Source organism: Parasteatoda tepidariorum, chromosome 12 (assembly GCF_982258835.1).
Source record: "Parasteatoda tepidariorum strain Cologne lab strain chromosome 12, Ptep-v5.0, whole genome shotgun sequence".
NCBI lineage: Eukaryota > Metazoa > Arthropoda > Arachnida > Araneae > Theridiidae > Parasteatoda > Parasteatoda tepidariorum.
Window position 1 is genome coordinate 37,663,837 of NC_141766.1, and position 19,668 is coordinate 37,683,504.

At 29.2% G+C, this 19,668-nt stretch overlaps 1 protein-coding gene across 2 annotated transcripts; it reads left to right on the forward strand.

Annotated features, from left to right (window-relative positions):
• The first annotated feature begins 75 nt into the window (after positions 1-75).
• LOC107437131 (uncharacterized) lies at positions 76-12,366 on the forward strand. Of its 2 annotated transcripts, XM_087156090.1 has the most exons (7): positions 76-170; positions 3,060-3,083; positions 4,550-4,567; positions 6,390-6,419; positions 9,053-9,082; positions 10,315-10,353; positions 12,142-12,366. In XM_087156090.1, the coding sequence occupies exons 1-7, from the start codon at positions 104-106 to the stop codon at positions 12,279-12,281; spliced, it is 348 nt and encodes a 115-aa protein (XP_087012216.1). In that variant the 5' UTR covers positions 76-103; the 3' UTR covers positions 12,282-12,366. The 2 variants fall into 2 exon arrangements, with proteins under 2 accessions (XP_087012216.1, XP_042905774.1); XM_043049840.3 differs by lacking the exon at positions 9,053-9,082.
• The last annotated feature ends 7,302 nt before the right edge of the window (positions 12,367-19,668 follow it).

The window sequence follows — 19,668 nt, forward strand, 5'->3', positions numbered from 1 at the left end:
ACAGACTATTTGCGAATATAAACTTTCTACGAGTATAAAAGTAGCAACCCAGAAGCAGAATTTAGAATTATATTCTGAACCACTTAATTCCTTCAACCTCAAAATGAATTCTGTATTTAGAGTTTGCTTTATGATTTTCGTCATTGCTGTTCTCAGCATAGCTTGCAATGGTAAGTTGATTTTTTCTAATACTAATCGAACTCAAGAAGCGTAATATTTCTGATACTAGTTGAACGCAGGAATTATAATTTTTTATTTAAGATGCATTTAACAGTAGACTCGTCGTAATTGAATATTTTTTTTAAATCCTCTATTTTTGACATGCTGATATTCATTTTCGAGTAGAGTATAATTCTTGGATTAAGATTAATTATTTTCAAGCTTTTTTGGTTTTATCTCTCACAATCGTGAAGAATTCAGATCAGGGGTGAAAGCGAGACGGAAAAGAGGAAAGGCTGGTAGTAAAACCTTTTCGGTTATGGCTAGTTTTTGGGAGGAGTTTACTTATTCTTTTTTTAAACTATTCAGCAATATCCACTTTCTCTCGGAAAAGAAGCAGTTTTATATATAAGCTAAAATTATAAATGAAATCTTGATAGTTGCAGATATTTTATTTTTTTCGAAAAGAATGCTGGAATGAAATGTCTAACTTACCAGTTTTTTCTCTTTTCCGTCTTGCTATATAAGGGCTTTCAGCCATGGTTCAGATTGCAACGTCTGCTTTAACAATTGCTGAAAATTGATGAGATTGCGATCAGCTGTATGATTGCAAACAGAATGTAAAATTAGGTAATAGATAGTTTCTTTATTTTATTTAAAAATATATCAGCCTATTTGCTAACATACAAATATAAAGGCAATCTTCGAGTGTTAAAGTAACAACAGCGAAGCAAGATTTTGAATTATATTCTGAATTACTTAATTCTTTCAAAATCAAAATGAATTCTGTATTTCGAGTTTGCTTTATGATTTTCATCATTGCTGCTCTCAGCCTATTTTGTATTGGTAAGTTTATTTTTTCTGATACTAATCGAACGGATTTAACAGCCGACTCATCGTAATTGAATTTTTTTTTGAAAATCTTCTAACTTGAATACTCATTTTTGTTACTCATTTTTACATAGAATATAATTATTGGTTTAACTTTCATTATTTTTAAGCTTTTCCGTTTTTTTTGGTTTTATAAAATTTATTTTATAACTGAAACGAAGTAAAAGTTGCAATTAAGTTTAATACTTCTTTATAACAACTCATGGGTGGCGGTAAACTTACGTAATTACCATTAAAAATTACGTTAAAATTTTATTTTATCTAATAAACAAAATGTTTTTTTTTACATTCAAAATATTTTAAATTTTAATTCCAAAAATATTTTTACTTACCCTTATTAGAAATAAATAGCCTATGGATTAATACATCCATCATTATGAAAAATATATTCACCAATTAAAACATATATAAAAAATTGTTTTCTTTACGCTCAAAATATTTTAAATTTCAATTCGAAAAATATTTTTACTTACCCTTATTAGAAATAAATAGCCTATGAAAGTGTAAATTTACTTGTAATAGCTCCATTTTGCTCAACAATATCATAGCATTCAGGATAAGAAGTTTATGTATATTAAGACGGATAGGAGCAAAAACTTGCTAGGAAATCATTTCATTGCAGTTTGTTTTCGGAATGATTAATATATCCATGATTATGAAAAATTTATTCAACAGTTAAAACATATATACAGGGTGTCTCAGTTAAACGTTTCAGAACTCCTAAGAGGGGTAGGGTGAATCCTGACGACTTGAAATCGTATAGCAATGTGGGGTCGGAAATGCTTTCCTGAAGCGGTGATGTACACAGAAGCACCATAAAGAAAAAGAGACCGTAAGTGAAAAATCGTTTTAATAATACATTGAAGAAAGCATAAGGTACATGGGTCAAAGTAAGTGTTCGAAGTTTCTGCCACTGGCTACAATGCACACCTCACATCTCCGGCGCATGGACATCCGAACATTCTGCAATACTCCAGGCATATCTCGAATTTCTCCGGCAACTACTGCGATTCTTGCTACCAGATCCTCAGCATGGTCAACAGGGGTGTCATAAACCAGTGTTTTCATATGACCCCAGAAATAAAAATCAAGACATGATAGGTCGGGTGACCGAGGAGGCCAACGCACTGGAAAGCTCGGAACTTTCTTACAACGCCATCTACCGCGTCTGGAAAGCATTTCTGACCCCGCATTGCTATATAATTTCGAGTCGTCAGGATGCACTCTACCAATCTTAGGAGTTCTGAAACGTTTAACTGAGACACCCTGTATAAATTGCTTTCTTTTTACTTGAAAAACGTATATATATAAAATTGTTTTCTTCTTACCTGAGAAAAATAAAACGCAATGACGTATACTTTATAGTTTGTTTAGTAAAAGCTAATTTTACTCATGATGATAATCAGATCTAAACTACATGATTTGTTTCCATCAGTTTTTATATCTTTTTTTTTTTTTTTGTCTGACTCTCAGCCCTGATCGTATCATCCTCTTTGGAACTAATGCATCTTTTGTCGTGATTAATACTACGTATTATTTTTCTTTTATTCTGTCTCAAAGAATTTTCACTCTTGTAAACATTATAACTGGATAAGCGGTTAAGACAGAAGCCGTTTTATCTCAATGATTATTTTTATAATAAAGCATATTTCAAATAAAATGTATTATAATGATAAATAATGAATTTTCACTCTTGTAAACATTATAACTGGGTAAGCGGTTAAGACAGAAGACGTTTTACATCAATGATTATTTTTATAATAAAGCATATTTCAAATAAAATGTATTATAATGATAAATAATGAATATATATGTATAAATGCATTATAATGTAATAAAATGCATTAAATGTATACAATCGTAATTTAAATTTTAAAGGGTTAAAATTTTTTTATTAAAATTAAATAATGTGTGTAAGAAAAGCATGTTCGTAGTTTGTTTATTATTATTGTGTTTACTTGTCGTGTGATAAGATGTGATCATACTTAAATTAATTTTTGTTGTTACAGCTCAGCGCAGGGATAACAGTATAGGTAAGAATTATATTCAACTTTGTTTATAAAAGTTATACATGTGTACAGTACGCACAAAAAAAAAAAAACGGACCACCCAAAATAACTTTTGATCTAATGATCAGATCTTCACGTTCACTCACTTTCAATGGTTCCAGTAGATGATCTCAAATATGCTAATTCGTAAGTGCAGGCGATGCTAATGGTAAGTTACGAAATCAGGCGCAAAAACGTATACTTTCTCTGACTAAACATAGCTTTTTTTTTTTACTTTTTTCTTTTTTACCGAATTCGAATTTCTGAACCCCAAAATATAGAGGGAAGCTGCAATCTAGAAAATATGGTATGGTACCCATAGCTGGATCGGGAGAGCTATTCATGGTTTGTAACCCCCAATGTTAAATTTACTTTTTGCGTATTTCGAGCTATCTCGAGAACTTATTGAGAGAATTGAAAACTTTTTGCACACAATTATAAAATTCGCTTAGCCAAAAATACATTCGTGTAAATATTTTTTATTTTTTTATTATTTTATTTAATAATAATCAACATCATTTTGAACTATAAGATATAATTTTTTATGTCATTTTAAAGTAGGCAAATTTGCATGGCAAAATGCAAAATTCGAGCGAATTCGGCTTCATGGAATTACCTTAAATAAACGAACTCTACAATTTTGCACAAAATGATTTTAATTTGCTTAAAAATTTATCGAGGTATGGCGAAACAAGGTCCAAAAAACGTACTTTAACTGAAGAAACGAGTTTTTTTTAATTACATTCGACTTTGTGAGCAAAAATAACCTCAGATAATAAATTTCATACAACTGACAATTGGGGGGTCTACGAAAACAAATGAACAACTGGCGAAAAAGGGGAATTTTTTGCTATTGGTCGAACCGATTTAAGTAAAGCATCTTTCTGGAACATATTGGAACATTTTATGTGATTTGTTATTTAAAATTAATTTCAATATTTTGCTAAAAATGGTTCGTGTGTATCTGGAGTAAATTAAAAAGTGACATCAATTATGTTATAAGTTTATTCTGTTATATATTTTAATAAATTCTGTTATAGGTAATAGCTTCCACTTTAGATCAAAAATTTAAATCCTCGAATTCAGGATCTAGATTTTTTTAACTAAAGTTATCCTTGATACAAACATAATATTAACATTTTCTTGCTTTAACAGTGATATAACTTTTTAAGTTTTTCAACTGCGTGTGAAATCTTATTTTTTACTTTACTTTTTAAGATCTTATTGTTTACTAACCCATATCCATCTGGCGTTATTTGTACTTTCCATCTGTAAATTAAATATAGCGCTATCGCCAAGTGTCTGGATATTTGTTATATTCAAAATAAACTAATGCACATAAAATTTGCTATTTACTTTCTCATCACATCGGGTATTTAATTTGCATAAATCTTACATTAAAATGATGTTATTACACCTAGTTTTAAAAAATTTCATTGATTACTTTTCAGGCCAGGGTGGATACAGAGGTAAGTGTAGCTTCTATTGAATAATTATATTACTTGCGTTAAAAATTTCTTAATTTTCTATTCGTGTTTTTATGTTTAATTGAATATTTCTTGTAAATAAAATTTGCATTCTTCATTAAAGTTATTGAAATGCAAATCAATCCAAGATATAAAAATAAATTAAAATATAAATGCGTGAAAAGTAATAGTTCTTAGATTATCTTATTTATTTATTTTTTAAGCTTAATACAAATTTATATCAAAAGACATGTCTAGCATTAATTGGTATTTTGAAAAGAGAAACAAATATCGGTTCTATTTTAAGCACAGAGTAACGCATGCAATAAAAAATATTTGAGTTCTAATTAAATAAAAAGAAAAGATTTTAACATTCATGTTTCATATTTCGAACAGAAAGGGGAAAAAAATATTATCTTCATGCAATATTTTGTCAATGCAATACACTTTTTTTGCTTCAAGGAAAATATCTAAGTGCAAAAACTTTCATTTAAACCATTCTAGCACATGCTCTACTTAGATAAAATTCAAAATACTTCTATTTTTTTCCTAGGACCTTTTTTTAAAGACAGGAAGGAGATTTAAGCCGATTAGTGCAAACAATTCAATTTTATTTCTTTTTTTTCCAATAGAAGTAGTATAAAAGTAAATAAAAATTACATATTTGCATCGAATCCAGAGATATTGATTTTTATTTGAATTTCTCTTCAGTATTAAAATCTGGTGTTTGGAAAGGGAAGGTGTTTGGAAATAGCTTCCCTTAAGTTATATTTTCAGAATCCTTACCAAAAAGAAATTCTTAAGAGTATGCACGTTATGGAGTAATCATGTTGAAACGATTAAACGAGACGAAAATGGGACTGAAATCTAATTACAATTTTTGAAAGCTTATCTTAAAAAAAAGAAAGGAAAGAACAGTATGTTATTTCTAGATAGGAGTTGATCGGTGATTATTAGAAATTGTTTGATCGTTTGATGTTTTCATACCATTTTACTTACTAAGAACAAAGAATATAAAAAGGATATGAAGTCCTGCTCTTCAAATATGTAACCAACACAGGAAACTGCTCTGTTCGGTACGCTATACCAAAAAAAAAAAAAAAAAAAAAAAAAACTACTTACAGGGTGAGCAACATACTCAGATTTATCAGAGTGTCATTTGAAGCGTTCCAGCGCATGCGCATTAGAAGCAAAGTGACAATCAGGAGGTAAGTCACCTGTAAACCGATTGTTGGGCAAAAAAAATGCATGGTTTGGAACGCTGCGTCCCGGCAACTGCTATTTAAGTCTTTCTTTCTATATCAAATGTGTTAGCAGATTTAATTAACGTGGATGATATAAATGTATTCTCAAAGAAAAATCTTATTTTAAAGTACAGTACTGTTTATCAGTAGTGTAAAAATACAGAACAACAAGGCGATGAAAATCGAGAAAACTTTTCTTGTTCACCCAAACTTTTCATCATTACCAGTATTGGTTAAGAGGAGAGGAAAGTGCAAACCAGTTTCTAGAATCTCTGCTGTTGTGCCCTAAATGTTGTTGATGCACAGGGACCACACCTAATCTTGAGGGACTAGTTTACATTATGTCTATGAAAGTTAGACTTCTTCGCCTATGTATATTCTTTGCTAAGAATTCGCAGATTTTGATAGTGAGTTAAATATTATTTTGTGATACGTATTGTGCCTACTTTATCTTACTACATTTCTGATATGGGCTTTAAAAGTATAAATTATAGGTGGTGTTCATGATGTGCGTGGTATGATTCGTCCTCGTGTAAACACTTTTATTAATAACATTAATAAAAAAAAAATTTTTTTTTCAGGTGGAAGGAATGGTGGTAACGGATATCAAAGTAAGCACTTTCTGAGTTTAAAAATAATCACAATTATGAATATCTACCACATAACTTTTTTAATTTATAAATGAGATATTCAACATTTATTAGACATTAAAAGTGACACTTAATTAAACTCTAAGAACTTTTGAATAGATGAAACTTTGACTATTAAAGCAGTATCAGTTTATTGTAAAAAATTGTACGGTTTATCGAAAAGAATTTCCAAAATGATACGGAAAAAAATATCAAATTATGAATTATTTTCAAGAAATATAGCTACTTCATCACTACTTAACCCCTTACCTGTAGAATATATTTGAAGAAAACCGTGTTAAAAACGAAAAAAAAAAGTTTTTTTTTCACTTTACTTCTGATTGTTATTATCATCAAGATATTAGAAATAAATTATTTGAAAAAAAAGTAAGCAAAACAAAATGTCAAACGAAAAAACTACTATATTCAATATTTTCGCATACATGGGAAATGTTAATAAATTGCAGTACTTTTTGCTCATATTATAGCGAAATGAATCAAATGGCATAATTTTCAAGATAACATATTATTAACTAAAACAACAATATTATTATTTGTACCAACTGTCATGAATTCCATGATGATTCATTTAAACTGCGAAGCTGCAAAAATCCCGAAACTGCGGAACTTTTCATGGGAAAATTTAAAAACAAGTATTGCCATCTATTGAGAAAATCATAAATTACATATTAATTCATTCTAAGGCCGTGGTAAGCATACTTACCACCAATTTTTTAAGTCCTTGGGGAACTTTTTTACCACTTTTAATTTAGATTTCCATTTGTTGATAACTTCAGCTTTCTTGAAGTGCGTTTGAATAAAATTGGTAACCATTTGTCAGTTTAAGAAAACGTATAAAAGTTATAAAATACATAATTCCGTTTGAAGTTTGTAGCATTTATAAAATTTATTTTATAAATAAAGAAAAATGAAAGTCAATAAGTACCTAATAGGTCGTAGTAAATATATTTTCCACCAAAAAAATGACATTAAAATTTAGATTAATTTTTATAAGCCAAGTGAGTTTTTTTTCTTATATGAATTACTATTTTTATATCAATTTCAATTACAAAAATACTTAAATTTTCCTTTACTAGTTCAGGATTCACTGAGTTGAAGCACCGATTTTTCTCTTGCACGGACTCAGGTCGAACATTTCAAAATTGGCGCATTTGCGTTACCCGAAATGAATTCGGGCGTCACAGGCAAGTGGTGGAAAGCATCACTGATAACTAGATCATGTATACAAGATTTTCGTTACTCATTTTTCATTCTGGATATATTGTTCTTTTCTTTAAATTCTTAAATTGAGTTACATGCATGGATGCAATGGCTGTATCGGCGAATGCTTAAGTTGGCAGCTATATATTTGAAAGTGTCCACATTGCACGCAAATTTATTTTTGTATTTTAGAATTAAAAGATGTGATTTTGCCCTGAATAATATTTTTAGAGAATTTCATGAAAAAATATATATAACAAAGAGAAAATATACAAAGTTTAGAGATCGTGAGCTTTAGGATCAGTAATCAGATCTAGATGATAACAGCATTTGATTTTAAAATCAAAATTTGATATATTCTTCAAAAAGAAATGAAGAAGTATATTATTTTGTTTCCAAAAAGAAAAAACAACAACCTCAAAGTAGAAATATGATGGAATCTTTTTTTAAAAAAATGATAATACAGTTACTGAAAAAAATCATTTGGTAATAAAGTTTGCTTAGAAAGAATTGATCACAACAAAATAATTTATTTTCTTCCTTCTATATATAAAACCGCGATATAAATAAATAAATATAAATAAAACCGTGATAAAAAAATGCAAATTTAGAGATAAATGTCATAGTTATACAGAGATGCCAACTGCTCCGGACACGCCAAAATAATTAAAAATACTGTAAATAACTACAAAGTAAATTTTGCAAATATTTTACTAGTTTTGCTTGGTTTTTAGAGGACATAGCATGGCAATATTATTGTAAAGTGGTGAATTATATAATCCTACGAATTTTTTAGAAATAGTGGTGGAAAAAAATCTGCTAAATTGAATTTATTAAAACAAAAATCACAATTAATAAACTACCACTTTAAAATATATATTTGCTGTCCGGAGCAAGTTGGCATCTCTGGTTATATGTTTGATAGGAATAATAATCATATTCATATTTTTTATAAAGATAAAGAAAGAGGGAGAATAACTTTACCTGTTGCACTTGAGGTTCTTTTTTACAGTTTGCACAATTGCAGAACTCACTGTTTGCATTATTACCACTCGGAGGTTAAGTGCTTACTAAGAAGTGGTTACAAAAGTCTTAACATTCAGAGAAATAGAAACTTTATAGTGGCGTGAAATATTCATGCGACCATTTTAAATCTGTAATATAGAGCATTCTTCAACGATCAGATTCTCATATGTATATATATATATATATATATATATATATATATATATATATATATATATATATATATATATATATATATATATATATATATATATATATATATATATATATATATATATATATATATATATATATATATATATATATATATATATATTTATATTATATATTTGCATATTATATATTTTTGACGAGTTACTTATTTACAGATGGTGGATATGGAGGCTACAGGAACCAAGGTAGGGCATAATTTCTAACAATAAAGTAATTATTTTGGAGATAAAAATTTCTGTTTCTCATAACGAATCCTATTAATGTATACATCTACAGGGGTTGGGCAAAGTTATAGAAACACTTCTATGTTAACCCTAAGTAAGCAATTTTTCTTTTAACAGTAAATGTTTTGGCAGGTTTTACAATTATGGACACAATTTGAAAAATCATGCTTGAATCTTGCAAAAATAGTTCTCTTTTTACCAATGCAAAATTCGGATCGACACCAAAATGAGGAAAGGAAATGAATTTCTTTCCAGCTCTACCAGAAAATTCTGTCGATATATATATATATATATATATATATATATATATATATATATATATATATATATATATATATATATATATATATATATATATATATATATATATATATATATATATATATATATATATATATATATATATATATATATAAGACTGCGTGTGTGTGGCCTATAGGTCACGGCTCTTTAAGCTGGGGCATTACCATTGAGTTAAGTGCAGGGCTCGAACTGCCTTTAGGAAATTTAAAAAGTGATGAAAATATTTATATGGAGAGGTTAAGAATATGTTTTTATTAGCTTCCAATTAAAGATTAAACATTCAAAAACGACCATTTTGTTACTAGCTTGTTAACTTGGAAACATTAAGCGTAGTGGGGGACACAAATTATAAAAATACTTTTTATTTTGAAATATTGCTTTTAAAATTTTTTAAGGACACTGCAAGCCCTGGTTAAATAATAAGTACCTACCACTTCCTTTTGTAAAAGGTACATTTTACAGTACTGTGAAATGAGGCGTGTACTTTTACGTATATATCTTTCCTTCCAGTAGACCTGATATTTATATTATAATTATTCTATTAGATAGTAATATTTATATTAGAGTGCTTTTTTATTATAGTAATATTGAAAAAGAAAAGAAATTTTTAACTTCCTTTATTTATTTTGGTCAAGGCGAATTTTGCATGAATGAAAACAACGCCATTTCTTAAAGTGATAATGATCTTTTAAACTGTGCCAACAGTTTTGCCATGTAAAATCTTCGAAAACATTTGTAGCTAAAAGAATGATTTTTTCTTACAAAAAGTGCAGAAGCGTTTCCATATTTATGTGCAACTCCAGTATATCTTTTATTGGTACCATTTTACCGAATTTATTATGTTCTGACTTAAGAAGAAATTTAATTTATGTATAAACATTTACTTTTAGCTGGTGGGTATGGAGGATATAGGGGTGGCAGAAACCAAGGTAAGCATCAAAATATTTTAATTTTAAATTGTAATACTATAATTTTCATGTAGTTAAAAACAATTTTTCTTCATTATTTTTTTCAGAGAAACGGTGTTAAAATTATAATATTTTAGGATATAGATGAAGAATACTTTATTACTGTTTGTTAGTGATACCCCCCCCCCAAAAAAAAAGGAAAAAATATGAAGGAATTATAAATTAATCGAACATTTTTGATAGATGATTTATAATTTGAAAATTTTTATTTGGTTCATTGAAATGATTTAGATTTGAGAATTTTTGATAAAACTTTTTTTATCTGTCCCTTTGATTTTAAAATGTTATATCTATAGCAGAGCTGCCGAGTCGGAAATTCTAGCTCACCATATTTTTAATAGAGGTAGCTTGACTCAAATTATGCAAACAGGGCTGCCAGCTACAACGCATTTTTTAAAAATATTTAAAGGAAGTAAACTATTAAAAACTAAACTGAGATGCTTTTAAACGAGATGGAATATTTTTAAATTTAATAATGGTCGAATTGAGGGGAAAAACCCCCAGTTCTAAGACCAAGAATTTAAAATAAGAAGTGATTATTTCTAATGGACACTTACGAGCATGGGAAGTGATCTATAATTGGTGATTTATCTATAGATGAAAAAGTCAAAAAAGTAGCCAACCCCTTGTCATTAATATTAAATTTTAACTAATTTAGCTACTGCTTAGTCACCAAAAACTTCGTGAGAATTAATATGACCTTGTAAATGAAAACTTTTTTTGGTTAGAAAATAAATTAAATTAAGGAATAAAACGTTAAAAATGGATCTTAATGTTCGATTTTGTCGTGACAGTGAATTAATGAGTTATATATCTGTTTTGAATTAAAGAAAGTTAGCCGTTACATTGATCGTTAAAAAGAGAATAAAATATTTTCATTTGCTTTTATAAAATGTAATAAATATTAAAATAGTGATTTAAATTATTTAAAATTTAATAAAGAATGATTAAAAAATTAAATGTATGAAATTTAAGGAATTTCAAGAGCTGGAAAATATGTAATGCCTATAACAGTTTCACAAGAACTACCTCCATACAAAAAGTTGTAAGACATTTGATCTCAAATCTAAATGGAAATGAAGAAGACTCTCTGTGTAGTTAATGGTGACTGGTGCATGGTAAATATGTATGATCACAAAGTCCTTCAAGTTCCCATAGCAAATCAATACTTCTTGGAATACTGAATTGGATGGATCATTCCTTGGTTCAGATTAAAACTATGATCTGTGGATGAATAAATGGATGTATGGATGGGTCCGCCCTCTAAACCGCTCTGTGACGTGTGTGTGTGACTAAAGACGTATTATTGGCTATAACTCTCACCACTGAAAAACAAGAAGCGCTCCCTCTGCCGTAAATTCTCTTGGTTTTACCAAGCAGGTTTGCTGATATTGGCAAGTGGCGTTTGAAACAACAACAAAGTGGAAATGCTCTAGTATTCCCTTCTACCATTATTTTGAAACTATATCAAACAGATGATTCGAGCTGGCAGAGTAATAATTACTCAAATAGAATATTGTGGTAGACAAGCACATGTAATTTTTGGAATGTGCTCAGTATAAAAAAAAAATACACAAGAATCCACCAAGCCTCTAACGATTACAATGACACCTAATGTGTTAAAGATGACTAGTTTTAATAGATTAAATTGTAATGCTCTTTCAATTATTAAACAATATATTAGTTTATATTACATTTTCATTTAAACGCAAGACATTTGTGAATTATTTGATCTTCTTTCCATTTTAGCTAATCAAGGAGGAAGTCAGCCACAAAGTAGCGGTCAAAGAGCTTCTAACACCAATTATGGATCAGGAAACATAAACAACAGCCAACGAAATCAACAATCACAAGCTGGAAATCAGCGAAATCAAAATGGCTCTAACTAATGTAGAAGAGTTCTGGGGGTATCAGAACTAGATCATGTTTAACTGCTTTAGTTTTCTGTTAATAAATTCTATTATTTTCTCAAAATTTTCATTTGTATTTTTGACGTCTTACTTTATAGCAGTGTGACAATTATGTAAAAAAATATCTTTGCTCTCCCTTGAAATTGTGTAGACGCATAATAGTTATAGTGGTAGCTAAAGCTAGAAATTATGGATCCGGTTTAAGCAGGACTGTCAACTTTCTACACTTTTTGTAAAAATGTATTCTAGTGGTTCCCAACCACTACATATTAATTATTTAAAGATTCATATGCAACCCTACTTCATTCTAGATTCTTCGTGTTGAGGCTTTCAAAATGTTGGCAAAATTACTGAAAATTCAGAAAGCTTTGGTTTTTAATTGTCCAACACTGCATAAAAGATTTTGCAAAAAGAGTAGTAGTTGGCAGACCTGGATTTTAGTGATCGAAGACTTTTTTCCCAAAGACACTTTTATATAAAACAAAATGCACAATTATGCAGGGATGCAATAGACGAATAAGAATATGAAAATTGGTAGAAACTCTATTCATTTTTGTTTATTCAACTGTATAACTTAAATTTCAAATTATTCTTATATAAAATTGAAACAACCTTTGCACACAGTTACTCTTTCAGTAGTAAACTGAAAGCAAATATGGTAGAAAATAATTTTTCTTAGCATAGTGAATGTCGCGCTTATTTTACATGACTTGCCCGTCAGGCTAAACGGTAAATAACTGCAAACTAAATTGCAAACATTGGACATACTTTGCTAGTTTTTAAGAAGTTTAGCCGGCTCAAAAGTTAGGTTTAAAAAGTTATCTGTCCGGAGCAAGTTGGAGTCTCTGTGTATATAAATAAAACTATATTTGAGTGTTCTATATTGCATTAATTTCTTCAAACTATTTTAGTAACAATAATATAAAAAAATAGAAAATTTACTCGAATTATGTGTGTCTTATAATCTTGGCTTCGTCGGTCACCGGTGACCCCCGTGGCGCTGTGATCAAACTCAGTGCCGGCGACCGGTGACCCCATGGCATTCAACATGGCACATTTTTGTATATTTAGTCTCCTGTGGTGAACCCTGAATTATGCGAAAAAGGTAAATATCATTGGTAAACAAACCGTTAAAAAAATTTTTTTTCACAAATCTATTTAATACTGTAGTGATGTATTTTAGAAAAAAAATATAGTATTAATCAAAGAAATGTGAAATTTTGCATATAAAGATTTTAAGGAAATATAGCGTATGCTTCAACTTCTACGAAAATCCCCTAGTAATTAGAGAAATTTTTTTCTAAAGGTAGAAAAAGTGTGTAACATATTTTTTTTAAAAAATTTAATTAAAAGACATTTATACACCATTACATATGAATAATAATCTAAACATGCATATGAAGTGTCCGATACACGCTAGACAGAAATGCCAACTGCTCCGGCTTTGTCAATATACTTTAAAAAATGGTAGATTTTCAGTTAACAATAAAAAAAAGAAGTTACATTTATACGAGTATTCGTCATCAACTGTTCTTAACACGTAGAATGCCACGCTAATTTTGTATGGCTTGCTCGTCTGGCCACACGGTAAATAACTACAAACTAAATTTGCAAATATAGACAGATTTTGCTAGTTTATAAAAGGCTTAGCATGACCTATCTGAAAAAAAGTGGTGAATTACATATGCCTACGAATTGTTGAAAAATATGTAGTGGTGGATAAAAATCTACTAAATTGAATTTAGTAAACCAAAAATCACAATAATTAAGCAAATTTTGAATAAATTTTCCGTAATTCCATAAAAGAGTGTAAATTTTATAGTTCTATATCATGTTATACGCTATCAGCCAGCTGTTTTTCTCGGCCTATGTGAAGGGTCAGTGTCAGCCATCGGTGGTTGACGCAACCTAAATGTAATTTCAGTGTCAGCCACCGGTGGTTGACGCAACCTAAATGTAATTTCAGTGTCAGCCACCGGTGGTTGACGCTGCCTAAATGTAATTACAGTGTCTGCCACCGGTGCTTGACGCGGCTTAAATGCAATTTCAGTGTCAGCCACCGGTGGTTTACGTGGCCTAAATTGAAAGACCAGTGTCAGCCACCGGTGGTTTACGCGGCCTAAATTGAAAGACCAGTGTCAGCCACCGATGGCTGACGCGGCGCTCAACTTGTTAATCACCCCAATGATGCAGATGCTTATTTAGAAGTAGGTATCGGTGGAAAATTATCCAAATTGAAGTGGGATTAATTAGAAAACTTTCCTTTAGTAATGCTGAGTTTAAATACCATCTGAATATTTTATGACATGGTTCTCGCGGTCCTTGTAAAGTTTTAGTAGTGGTAGCAAATTTAGGTTAACACTAAAAGATATTACGTTATTCAATATACCACCTTATCGTTAATTTTTAAGTGATGGAATTTTCATACATATATACTTTCTTTGGAAAATAATTTTTAGTGGTGGTTATACAAAAATTAAAATATCGACATTTGTTTTATTTTCGTTACCACTTTTTAAAAAATTCAAGTACCTCGGAAACCCTGTATGAGAGCGTTTAGGAGCCCTGTAGCTGTGTTAAAAATTCCTGTTTTATTTTACAAAAGTGAAAAGTGTGATTTGTCTAAATTAAATTGTTGGAGGGTATGACAATCAAACCCTTTATCTAAAGATGACGTTTAACGTAAACTCTACCACAGATTAATATTTTAAGAAAAGTGCAGGATACCTACCATTACCGAAAATTCTGACCTTATTTCAATTTTAAAAGATAAATCTTTATTCAGTGTTGAAGCTCAGAAATTACTCTTTCTTTTTTGAAATTAACATGTTATCATCCAATCATATGGCTTATATTTTTTTAAAGAAAAAAATGCATTCCATTCGGCCCAATTATTCGTACAAATGCTAATTAAATTAATAACTTTAAAATAAGAAATACAATGTATCAAAGATTTATCGCTAATGAAAAGGTTAATCCGCAATCAAAAAAATTTTTAAAAAATGCATTAAAATAAAACACAAATAAATATCAAACGTTCCTTTTTAATCGGAACTAAGCAAATAAGGATTAAAATGGAATAAAAAAATGGCGCAAATAAAAATCAGACAATTGTCACGACAAATTAAAACGATTCTCTAATGGGAATCACAAATGATATTAAATTAAGAGCCATATTTTATGACATTTAGTTTTATTTTAATGAACTATTACTTCAATAAAATTAAGGCCATTAAAACTGTTCATTAAGTTTTTTCATCTTTGAATTGTACATTAATTTTAATGATTAAACAAACATACAAAAAGATCCCGCCGACAATTCAATCATATTTAACCAATTTTTTTATTCCATATGTCACTGGTTTTTTGCACATCGTTAAAAGTATATTTTGAGTGATTATTGTACCTTCAGGGGGAAAAAGTCATTAAGGAAAAACTATACTTAAAGCTTTTATGAAAGGGATTTAGATTGTTTTTATTTCATTTCTTATCAGAAGGGATTAAAATTTCCTCCATTGAATATAAAATGAACTGCTTGTTTCTCTGGTTTAGGCAGAATTGTTCGGTTATAGTTTACGATATAATAGTCAGTTCTGCTTAAAAATGAAAGGAAATAGGAATTGCACCAAACCAAATGGGAAATTTTTTTTCTGATGTATCTTAAACAATGCTCTTAATTAATCTGATGGTACAAAATATAAGTATTTTATTTCGTACAACTATAGTGGTCTTAGTGCCCTATTAAAAATAGAAAAGTGGTTAGAAATTAACCAACGCCTCCTATAACTGAAAGGCTCTACACATTTTCTTATAAGTAGTCCGATCTGACCACTATGAAGGTAAACCAGTTTACGAAAGAGCCGTTTAATAGAAAATCTAGTAAAAACAAGAAAGTGGTAGCAAATATATGTCTAAAAAATTGTTTAATTTTTTAATATGATTGGTTTGCCTTATTTACTTGTCAACCACCACAGATTCAATTCTCAAATATATATGATACATTTCTTTCAAATACTTTTGAAACCACTTTCCTATGTATGTCAATTTGGGATATTTCATGATGAATAGGAGGGCCATTTAGGTCTCAGTTGCCCAGTTCTACAGCAACGAACGAACTTATGAAATCACATCATATAAGAGCTCCCTGAAATGGAAGTGACCTTCATGTGATCCGGCTCAGGAGCTCTTCTCATCACCTAATATTTCTATAAGCACGACTACAAGTATAAACTTTCGTCAACCAGTGCTTCTGCTATTTCTATTGTTATATTGCTATAAACACAGTACTCTAGTCGCCTACGGGCATCATCTCAGACGAAGAAGTGGAGTGCCCGCTCCAAGGGCATGTCATATCACATCTCAGCCTAACTTTTGAAATAGAATTTGGGTTCATGAGTGCGATTGGTTTGCTTTTAAAATAATCTGCGCAGACTATTTGTAAAATCCCGTGTGGAGGCTTTCTCATACCTGCCAACGCTTCCGGATTTTCCGGAAGATTTTATTTTCATATTTAAAGTGGTAGTAAATATATACTATTTCTTCTTTTATAAATTTAATTTCTAAATGATTTTGATCACCACTATTCATACAAAAATTAAGCACATATATCAATATGCGTTACTATCATGGTTGTCAACTTAAGTTTTCTCAAATACAACGTATTTGTTTGCTTAAAATTGAAGTTTTAATTCCATTTTAATACCACTGGGAAAAATTATAATGGAAAGGATTAAAAGTTGGCAGGTATGCTTTCTGATGAAAAAATAGGGATCTGTCGGGTTTGGTTGACAGATTCGTATTTCAAATTTGGAATAACAATACGGTGTTTCTGTAATATTACTTATAGTATTATATAGTATAAAAACAATGCAAAGGAACGGTACAGTTTTAAGCAAAAATATAACCTTTGAAAATAGTGTGGGGTATTCATTATATTTTTTTAAGTCCTATATGTCATCCCTTCTCCGAAACATGAATCTGTCGACTTTGGCAATTGACAGATTTATGTTTGCGATGTGGCTCCAACGTTTTTAAACCTAGATTTTTTTGCCTAAAAATATCTAAACAAGCTTTTTAGACGTATTTCTAAAAAAAGGATGAAACTGTATTTAAGTAAATTTCAATTAACTGACATTATCCGTCTAAGATATTAAAGCGTAGAGGGTTAATGGTTTAATAATTCTTTGACGAAGATTGGCTATAGACTTACTCTTAAAAATTCCAAGTTTTCGTTAAATATTTACCGGTAAACTAAAGCACAAATTTTTCAAACAAATAGAAATTATATTAAACTGATATCAGAACTTAATTTCTTGACGTGAATCGGACACTGGTGTCCTTTTTATGTATTTTTTTCTGACCCTTTAATTACAAGTAAAAATGTATTTTGGTATTTAATTATAAAAAACAGTTCAATTATTACTAAAGAAATTGTTCGATTATCGGAGTGAAATTTGTACTGAAATATAAAATCCAAGAAAAGTAGTTTACTTTTTTTATCATTCATATTCAAAAATTTATTAATAATTGCTTTTGTAACTAAACGATATTTTAATAATGAATAGCTATTTCACTTAGATCTAAATAACTGCAAATAAGTGCAAATTCGAAAAATTATTGCTTGGAAGCGAGCTGTGTTCGTAAAAATTTACGTTTTAGAATAAAGCAGAAAGCCACACAGGTCATGCTGTATTTTATAAAATTAATTAAGAAAAATTCTAAATATAAAATTTTGCTCCTATTTTGATCTAAATTAATACAAAATAATGAAAAGATATAAAAAATATTTTTCATAAATATTTTGGGTCAAATTGTTAAGAACACGACAATTTATCTATCGGTAATATTATATATGCGTTATAATTTTTATACGTAAAGGGAGACATTTTTTTAATTCTTATTTATTAAAACATTACTTTACTTCTAGATAAAATATATTTTCTGAAACTGAAAAGTTCGAAGTAGTATAAGATTCTACATACAACATCTTTGTATATTATAGAATTAGCTGAAGTTTTAAAATTAAGAAGCACAATTTTTGTAACTGAAGAATTTCGAATGCATGAATTTTATTATTTTAATCAATACATTTTATCTCAACATCAAATGAAAGAAACAGAACTTGACACTTAAAGCAGCTAGAATAACTTTGAAGTAAAGAAATATAATAACATTTTCGATTAAGAAGTTAAAAATACTCTTTGCTAAATTGGGAAAGTAAGTCAAAAGTCTTATTGACAGGAACAAGATATCGAATTTCTTGAATTCAAGCTCACTGATCTTTGATAGATTGTAATTTCATACAAATTTAATCAAAGTTTAGAAGATTGCATCTATCTTTGGATCAAAGAAATAACTCTTCTAACTTAAATTGAAAAGAATGAAATGTCTTTGAAATTAAGTGCGTTAATTTAACTTTTATATTCATTTGAGGATCTTGTAGCTTGATATTTGAAGTAATCTTTTATTTTTTAAAATAAAATCCCTAAAATGTCATAACATACCTTAATGTCTAGGATATAAATGATTTAGGATGATATATGTTAGCACAGAGTTTTCAATTTCCCAAGATTTCAACTGGCCTTAAAAAATTTAATAGTGTTAATGAATTTACTTTAATTCTAACAGGAATTTCTTTTTATAATATATTATGAAGTCTATGACTACCACTTTAACATTAAGAAGTCGACAAGGGATATATTCTTATGCAAATATAATTTATTTTAAAATAAACATATTGAGGTGATCATAAATCCATTAACTGATCGAGGCTCAACTTCTTATTGTTATCACTTTAAAAAATGTCTAAGGGCTTTGCTAACCCTGATATGCCTTTTCTTCTCTTTTTATCACCCAATCTTAAGTTCTGTGATGAGAAACACTTTTTATGACAAATGAAAAGCACATCATGGGCTTAAGAAAGTATGTGCGCAGCGTCAAAAAGCGGACTAATATGCGATTTTTCTAAAATTTGATTTCTCAGGAGCTACTCAATCGATTTTGTTCTCTAATTTAGTATATTGCCTTGCAAAATTTAATAGTTTAAAGGGATGTGAAAACTTATGTATCTAACAACTCAATATTTTTCAAGCTGTTATTAAATAAAATGATAAAAAAAATAATAAATATTAACAGAAATGTACTTTTTGCATGAGATTCTTTGGATAAACGAATTTTATAATTGCGTGTAAAAGCTTTGCAATTTGCCTAAAAAGTTTTCGATATATGGCGAAATACGCAAAAACTAAAATTAATATTAAGGGGTCCAAGCTTTGGATCAAACTATGGGGTCCATATTTCGTACGGATTACAAATATTTTGGGAGACAGAAATTCAAATCCTTTGAAAAAAAGGCACGTTTATTGAG

Bases quoted from the DNA above. Each gene is read 5' to 3' on its own strand.
- LOC107437131 (XM_087156090.1), top strand. From the start codon at position 104: ATGAATTCTGTATTTAGAGTTTGCTTTATGATTTTCGTCATTGCTGTT. The intron at 171-3,059 runs GTAAGTTGATTT...TTGTTGTTACAG, and splicing joins TCTCAGCATAGCTTGCAATG to CTCAGCGCAGGGATAACAGT. The intron at 9,083-10,314 runs GTAGGGCATAAT...ATTTACTTTTAG, and splicing joins TGGAGGCTACAGGAACCAAG to CTGGTGGGTATGGAGGATAT.